The sequence below is a fragment of the Syngnathus scovelli genome, chromosome 4 (assembly GCF_024217435.2).
Source record: "Syngnathus scovelli strain Florida chromosome 4, RoL_Ssco_1.2, whole genome shotgun sequence".
Lineage (NCBI taxonomy): Eukaryota > Metazoa > Chordata > Actinopteri > Syngnathiformes > Syngnathidae > Syngnathus > Syngnathus scovelli.
In genome coordinates this window covers 11,795,383-11,803,605 of record NC_090850.1, presented here as the reverse complement: position 1 = coordinate 11,803,605, position 8,223 = coordinate 11,795,383, and the positions used below count along the sequence as shown (strand labels likewise).

General features: G+C 41.9%; 1 protein-coding gene across 1 annotated transcript; it reads left to right on the top strand.

The window, feature by feature from the left end:
- The first annotated feature begins 443 nt into the window (after positions 1–443).
- atic (5-aminoimidazole-4-carboxamide ribonucleotide formyltransferase/IMP cyclohydrolase) lies at positions 444–5,863 on the top strand. The gene is made up of 15 exons (XM_049718567.2): positions 444–625; positions 818–944; positions 1,260–1,403; positions 2,142–2,230; positions 2,337–2,488; positions 2,663–2,819; positions 3,220–3,345; positions 3,429–3,536; positions 3,714–3,799; positions 3,885–3,974; positions 4,252–4,377; positions 4,468–4,560; positions 4,628–4,810; positions 5,325–5,480; positions 5,562–5,863. The coding sequence occupies exons 1-15, from the start codon at positions 607–609 to the stop codon at positions 5,679–5,681; spliced, it is 1,776 nt and encodes a 591-aa protein (XP_049574524.1). The 5' UTR covers positions 444–606; the 3' UTR covers positions 5,682–5,863.
- Positions 5,864–8,223: the final 2,360 nt, after the last annotated feature.

Genomic DNA, 8,223 nt, shown 5'->3' with positions numbered 1-8,223 from the left:
ATCCCAGCCGTCATGTAGAAAATGATAACAATAATAATAATAATAATTAATAATAATAAAAAATACAAATCATAGCCGCTTTTTATATTCATTATTTTTTCCATCCATATATTATCTGTACTGCTTGTCCCCACGGGGGTCGTGGGCGTGCTGTAGCCTATCCCAGCTGTCATCGGGCAGGAGGCGGGGGACACCCTGAACTGGTTGCCCAACACAGAGACGAACAACTATTCGCATTCGCACTCACACAAATGAATGAATGAATGAACGAACGAATGAATGAATGAATGAATGAATGAATGAATGAATGAATGAATGAATGAATGAATGAATGAATGAATGAATGAAATACTGTATGGATTACGTATACGTATTACTTTATGGATTGAAGCACCACTTGGGTGCGCTAGTGTGAAGTCTTGGTTCGGGCCGAAGGAGATGGGCGGTGGGCGGTACTTAGCATTTTTGGAAGCACATGCGGATAGAAGTGAAGCATTGAACGCATCGAAAAGCGCACTTGGGTCTATTCCGTTTGCGAGCCTGTTCACGTTACAAGAACCTTGCCAAGTTCCGTGCTAACTACGAGCTGACAACCTGACCGTTAAAATGGCTTCCTCTGAACTTGGTCAGTTTTCTTTCCATTCTACACAGTTGGTGTCGTTTTATCTAATGAATTTATTCCCCCAGTGATGCATGTGTGTTTGTGGTGCTAACCTCGCTAACATTGTAGCTAACGTGGCGCGTTTGTGTTTCGCTCGAAATTTTGTTGTCTCCCACTAAAGTGGTAAATGACTATTTATGTGTATGTGTCATGCAGCACTGCTGAGTGTGTCGGATAAAAGTGGGCTGCTGGAGTTTGCCAAAAAGCTCGTGGACGTTGGTTTGGGTCTGGTAGCATCAGGTGGGACAGCTAAAGCTCTGCGAGATGCTGGACTGACCGTCAGGTATACTATGTGGAAAGCTGTTTGACCATTTCTTCACCAGTCTTGGATACTCTACGTGCAAGACGATTCAATGGACAAGTAGAACGACTCTGTTGTCAGGAAGTTGCTTGTGCAAACAGTCATTTTACGAGTGCTTCCGAGTCATTCTACTATTGTGCTGAATTGTCAGACTAGCCAAGATAAGGTCGTAGTAGTACAGGGGGCATCAAATGGAAAATCATCTATATCAAATACATTTTTAAACAGCTGTCAATAGTAGCCTTCCCAACAATGTTGCGTTGTCTTCTCTTGCACTAAATTGTGTGTGTTTGTCAGGGACGTGTCTGAGCTCACTGGGCATCCAGAAATGCTAGGAGGCCGCGTGAAGACCCTCCATCCCGCAGTCCACGGTGGCATCCTGGCCAGAAAGACGGCCAGTGACACAGCAGATATGGACAAGCTCGGCTACAGTCTGGTCAGGTGAGAGCGCAAGTAGCCTCGAGAACATATTACACGTATGTATTTCACGTGCTCATATTTCAAACGCTGTGTGTAACATGCACATTTGTGGAAAGGTTAGAAACGGGAAGCACGTGTGGTTGATTTTAGCAGCACGATAATTGGAAACGTGCTGGTTCCATATGCTGGTCTTATGACTTGGGTTTATATAAGGTCAAGAGGGCTCCGATGTCATCTGACTTGTTAGAAGTGAACAGTGAATCTGATTAGTAACATTGATAGGTTATTGATTGACCCCCGTGATTTACTCTCTTCAGTGCTCTTTTTCTCCTGTGACAGCAACAGATTCAAATAAAAAAAATAAATAAAGCACTGTATAGTCAAACACAAGGATGATGCAAACCGAATCATTTTACCTAACAAAAATGCGCCACTAAAGGTACATATAACATCATTTGAAACTATAAGCGGGCTAATGCTAATTAGCATAAATGTTATGATAATTCAATGACAACTATTACTGCAGCTAATTTGGGAACGTCCTCTCCTGTCAGTGCTGCCTGGCAAGTTGTGATACGGTGTGATACATGCAATTCTATATTTGGACTTCCCTGTGTGTACTGTAATTCCAACAAATACAATCGCTTGAAAATCTACTATAACTCATCCTTTGGGTAAAAGTTACAAACGTATGAGCAAGTAGTCTGATAGTTTATTGATGTAAAGCGTGCAAAGGCTCTTCTATGTGCTTTCCTCTAGGGTGGTCGTGTGCAACCTGTACCCATTTGTCAAAACTGTCTCCAACCCAGATGTTAAAGTGGAAGACGCCGTAGAGCAGATTGACATTGGTAAGTCGTATTTCTGCATTGCCAAACACCCCTGACAAACATTACAATGCTTAAAATAAATTTTTAAAAAAATTCTAACTGTCATCTTTCTCCCTTTTTCAATGAGGTGGTGTAACTTTGCTGAGGGCTGCAGCTAAGAATCACGCACGTGTGACAATCGTGTGTGATCCTGCTGATTACTCACTGGTTGCCACGGAGATGGCAGGATCTCAAGACAAAGATACCACTTTGGAAACACGAAGGACTCTGGCTTTAAAAGTGAAAAAAAACATACCTTCATAATTTAATTAAATGACTTTTTTGATATTATCCTTATTATTTATACTTATTTTATGTGTTAATATTTTATGTGTAAATAGTAGCAATCTCTCAGATGTCAACTTAGATTTTTCTTTTTCATCACTTCATGTCTGCAATGTTCTTCTTCCTCAGGCTTTCACTCACACGGCCCAGTATGACGACGCTATTTCGGATTACTTCCGTGGACAGTACAGCCGCAGTGTTTCCCAGCTGGCTCTGCGTTACGGCATGAACCCGCACCAAGCACCCGCCCAGCTCTACACGCTGCACTCTGCCCTCCCACTCAAAGGTGCCCTCTTGACAATCACCCGGAGTCCCTCTAAAGGAAATTGCTTGATTGAAATGTAGTGTTTTTTATTCATTCGTCGCATTAATTGATTTCTTCTTTGTAAATAATGAATTTAAAATATTTGTAAACAATTCTCCATATGTGGAACAATTAAGTTTATATGAATTATTTAGTTAATTTATTTTGAGTATGATAGAAATACTTGTAAATTACACAAATTTACTTCTACACTGCCAATCAAATGTTTGGACAGTTTCTCATTTAATAGCACAAGAAAGTTTAATTAATTATTAAATTATTAATTAACCTTTACTCCAAATAGTCTCAGCATGGTATAATTTAGCATCTTCAGAAGGAAGCTAAAGATTATTCCATTTGATTTGCTTGGATTTTCTCTCAGTGGTAAATGGCTCCCCCGGCTTCATCAACTTGTGCGACGCCCTGAACGCGTGGCAGCTTGTTCGCGAACTGAAGAGCGCCCTCGGCATGGCCGCCGCTGCTTCCTTCAAGCATGTCAGCCCAGCGGGTAAGATGGAGACACAGAGAAATGTCTTTTGATGTCGTTAAATTACCATGGAAAATGGAATAATTCATCTTTTTTGTTTGAAGGAGCTGCAGTAGGAGTTGTTCTGACTGAGGAAGAGGCCAAGGTGTGCATGGTACACGACATGTTGAAGGATCTCAGCCCATTGGCCACCGCCTATGCCAGGGCAAGAGGTTTGAACAATTGGGACATTTTATCTCAGGACTGCACTTACTTTTGTTGCCAGCTGTTGAAATAGCTGCAAGAGGCCTATGAACATATTTGAGACAATATTTTTAAACAACTAAGAAGTGTGTAAGGAGATAACGTCGATAGTCATGATGTTTTTGTAATGTATTTTTCTTCCTCAGGTTCTGACCGAATGTCTTCTTTTGGAGACTTCATTGCCGTTTCTGACGTGTGTGACGTTCCTACTGCCAAAATTATATCAAGAGAGGTAAAAAAAACAGTCACGCTCAAGTTGCAGTAAAATTTCAAGGTTGCTTATTCAAATGTTGTATGTACCTCTGTATCTCTTTCAGGTGTCTGATGGGATAATTGCACCGGGCTATGATGAAGAAGCACTCAAGATCCTGTCAAAAAAGAAAAATGGAAACTACTGTGTGCTTCAGGTGCCAGACAATTCATTTCAATGGGAACATTGATACAAGTAAATTAATTTTGGTGCTGGTTAAACTCCTAAGTCAAGTTTCCACTGTATTGTATTGTTATTTTGATTGACAGTCAAAGTGGAACATACAATTTATATTAATTGTATCACGTGGGAAAATATTTGTAGCATCTTGTTTAACGTGTTTAGCAACAGAAGACAGCGTGTGCAGACGGGTATACCCAATGATATGGCCCGTGCTTATTGTATAATTTTCCCATTGTGCGTCCTGACTAAAGATGGACCCTGACTACGAGCCCGACGACACTGAGGTGCGAGTGTTGTTTGGCCTATACCTCAAACAAAAAAGGAACGACGCGCTTATCAACAAGGAATTCTTCAGCAACATCGTGTCTAAGGGCTCGGTGCGTACAAATGTTTCAACCTCACGATCTTTTGGACTTGTGTTGAATCACAACTTGTGATTTCCGCCAACTTGTAAATGTGTTCACTAGCTGTCCGAGGCAGCCGTCCGAGACCTCACGGTGGCCACCATCGCTGTCAAGTACACTCAGTCCAACTCGGTGTGCTACGCCAAAGACGGCCAGGTAACTTGCGGACAGGCAAATCAAATCAACAATTGAGCTCAGTCTTAGCGAGACTTTTGTTGAACAGGTGATCGGGATCGGCGCGGGACAGCAGTCTCGGATTCACTGCACCAGACTGGCGGGTGACAAAGCCGATAACTGGTGGCTCAGGCGCCATCCTCGTGTGCTCGGCATGAAGTTCCGCAGTGGCGTCAAGCGAGCGGAGATGGCAAACGCCATCGACCAGTATGTCACTGACACCATTGGAGAGGTAGGCTTTAGTTGTAAATCAGGCACAGATTTGTAAATTTAGATCCTTTGACATACACACCAGGTCATTTGGAGATGAATTGAGAAAAGAAATGCTTACTTAATTTCACCTGTAAGCCTTGGACTGTGTTGAATGTTTCAGTCCTTTTTGCACAACTCGCTGTGCTCTAACAGGAGTCGAGTGGCGAAACGCACAGCAAGCATTTGAGCCATGATAGTTTCCCAGAAATGTCCAGTTCCAAGCCTTTCTGTGACTCTGTATACATCTTGCAACCTGCTGATGACATTGACCGAGTATAATTACTATCAAGAATTCTATAATAATTGTTGCATAATTTAAAATGAATTTTATAAGCAATTGTATTTAACTTTATCGGGTCTTGCTCCTACCAATCAGTCAAAGGACGCTATTGAGCACTGGCCCTCAGCATTACTTTGTAATTGAGGATGAGCAATACAGTCTGTTGGATAGCCCAGCAGTACTGATTTCAAAGGCGGTGGTCTTGTTTCGTAAGGGTCCCGATTTGGCCGTTTGGAAATCAATGTACGAGGTGGTTCCTGAGCTTCTGTCAGAGACTGAGAAGAAAAAGTGGATCAGCTCCCTGCAGGCAGTGGCCGTGAGCTCTGATGCCTTCTTTCCCTTCCGAGATAACATCGACCGCGCCAAACGGGTAAATACATCGGGCAATACATTCATGCGTTGCCGTTTACATTCTGCACTTTGACTGCAATGGCCGCCCGTGTCGTTGCAGAGCGGTGTCGAGTACATCGCGGCCCCGTCGGGTTCTGCTGCAGACCAGGTTGTGATCAACGCCTGCAATGAGCAGGGCATCACGCTGGTCCACACCAAACGCCGATTGTTCCACCACTGAGCAATCAACTTGACTACAATGGGCACCTTTTGTCTATCACTGAAGATATGGGAAGGAAACATTCCACCTTAATGTTGCTTCTCTTTTGCGTTGTAACACATGAAATCCTTTTCTGGCTCGTGAAAAGATTCAAGGCTTTGTAGCCAAGCAATGACTCTGCATTTAATAAACCTTTGAGATCATTCAAGTGTTTGCTCCTTTTTACTAATTATGCTAAATGGTATTTAATGGTATTAATTAATTCATATTATTTAATTAACTATCACTATTTAATGGTATTTATCCAAGTATTTGTGGTTTGGTAGTCTTTTCGAGAATTTGTCTGTGTCCTGTTATTTGCTGTTTTTGTGCTCAGACTTATCAAAGAATGGATATTTACACATAAATAGTGCCGTAGGAAAATATAATATTCACAGTAATACGTGTCTGGTATCACTGCAGTTTATTGAGTCAGCTCTGACATCTTTGTGTGGCTGTCAATATTACACTGCCCCCTGTTGGCACCACTGTATTCCGCAGCTATGCCATATTTAAAAAGATTTAGGCTCCAAGGATGATTCATGGTGAATGCCAGTCTAAAAACCACAATTTTCTGGTGATAGAAAAATATGTCTCTAAGTACCAATATAGAGATCACAAGAGTGAATGTGTCCACATCTGGGACCGAGCTAAGATCTTACCACGCAAGAGCCCGTGTCAATAACCAGTCGGCTATTTCAACAGCCCTTGGCCATTTGCACCGTTTTGTACGAGTGATGTGCATTCCAGTGAAAATCTACGGTTCACTCAAAAGATTTGTTCAAAAGAATCGTTCGCTACACATTCTTATTTATTAAATCTTTTTATTTTTTTTACCTCGTGTAGTGTACCTATTGAAGTGTCCATGAGGTGTACCTAATCACAGGCCACTTTATTAGGGCAAAAGCTTGAGTGAACGTGAAAAGTGCCACACCCGCCCTCACCCCCACTTTCTGATTGGCTGTTTGATCTGTGACGTCACTCGGACACTCCATTAGGTACACCGCCATTTTCAAGTGTACCTAATAACAGGCCACTTTATTAGGGAAATATCATGGTCAAAGGTCACAGGTGCCAAACTCTAGTCCTCGGGCCGCATTCCAACATGTTTTCCAAGATTCCCTCGTTAAGTGCAGCTGCGTGAAAAGTTTTAGCTCCTGCAGAACCTGAAAATAGCTAAAACTTTTCACGCAGGTGCACTTAACGAGGGAATCACACGGACACTCCATTAGGTACACCGCCATTTTCAAGTGTACCTAATAACAGGCCACTCTATTAGGGAAATATCATGGTCAAAGGTCACAGGTGTCGAGCTCTTGTCCTCGGGGCCGCATTCCAACATGTTTTCCAAGATTCCCTCGTTAAGCGCACCTGCGTGAAAAGTTTTTGGTCATTTTCACGTTCTGCAGGAGCTAAAACTTTTCACGCAGGTGCACTTAACGAGGGAATCACACGGACATTCCATTAGGTACACCGCCATTTTCAAGTGTACCTAATAACAGGTCACTCTATTACGGAAATATCATGGTCAAAGGTCACAAGCTCGAGTCCTCGGGGCCGCATTCCAACATGTTTTCCAAGATTCCCTCGTTAAGCGCACCTGCGTGAAAAGTTGGGCTCCTGCAGAACGTGAAAATGAACAAAATCTTTTCACGCAGGTGTGTTTAACGAGGGTAACTTGGAAAACATATTGGAACGCGGCCACTCGAAGACTGGAGGTCGACGCCCCTGGTTCACCCTCACTTTCTGATTGGCTGTTTGATCTGTGACGTCATTCGGACACTCTATTAGGTACACCGCCATTCTCAGGTTCGTTCGCGAAGATTCACGAGTGAGTGACAGAGAGCGTTGCTGCCATGTCAGCCGACACACGTTATGCTGACATTGATGTTTTAATTTTGTATTTGTTGGATTGTGGTTGATGGTGTTATTATACTGAATGTGTTTGTGTTTGAATAAAAGGTTGAAAAAAAATTCGTTATGCCAATATTTGTTATTTTGGGGGACACCAACTCATATAACAACGTAAAACACATATTGTCATATAAAGCAGTTAACCAAATGTCTGATCTTTATGTTTTAATTGGCGAATAAAAAAACAAGGAATAAAACACCAGACAAGTTTTAACATAAATGTTTATTTGAAAATAATAATAATATTAAAAGTACATTTCAAACCAGCAATCTAATGTGAAATTGCAGTAGATATATTGGATAACAATATTTAGGCGTATATATGCATACACGTTATTTAAAAACTACTACAAGTGTTATAAAATCAAGATTACCCAAAGAGAAGCATAATCTCCCCGTTGTTGCATAACGGCGCATCCCTTCATGCAATAAAGTTAACCGTTAGCTTGGAGAAAACGTGCATAAAAGAAGTGGTGTTTCAGTGAGTGGTTCTTTCTTTTCTTGGCAAATCGTAAATCGACATTCTGTCTTACATAGTTGACGCCAGGAGACGCAACACGTTCACTGACTGATCCGTTGATGCACGAGAAGGCAGTTCTCCCAATTAACT

Excerpts from the sequence above, each read along its gene's own strand:
- atic (XM_049718567.2), top strand. Across the intron at positions 1,404-2,141 it reads CTCGGCTACAGTCTGGTCAG|GGTGGTCGTGTGCAACCTGT; the intron begins GTGAGAGCGCAA and ends GCTTTCCTCTAG. Across the intron at positions 3,975-4,251 it reads GAAACTACTGTGTGCTTCAG|ATGGACCCTGACTACGAGCC; the intron begins GTGCCAGACAAT and ends TCCTGACTAAAG.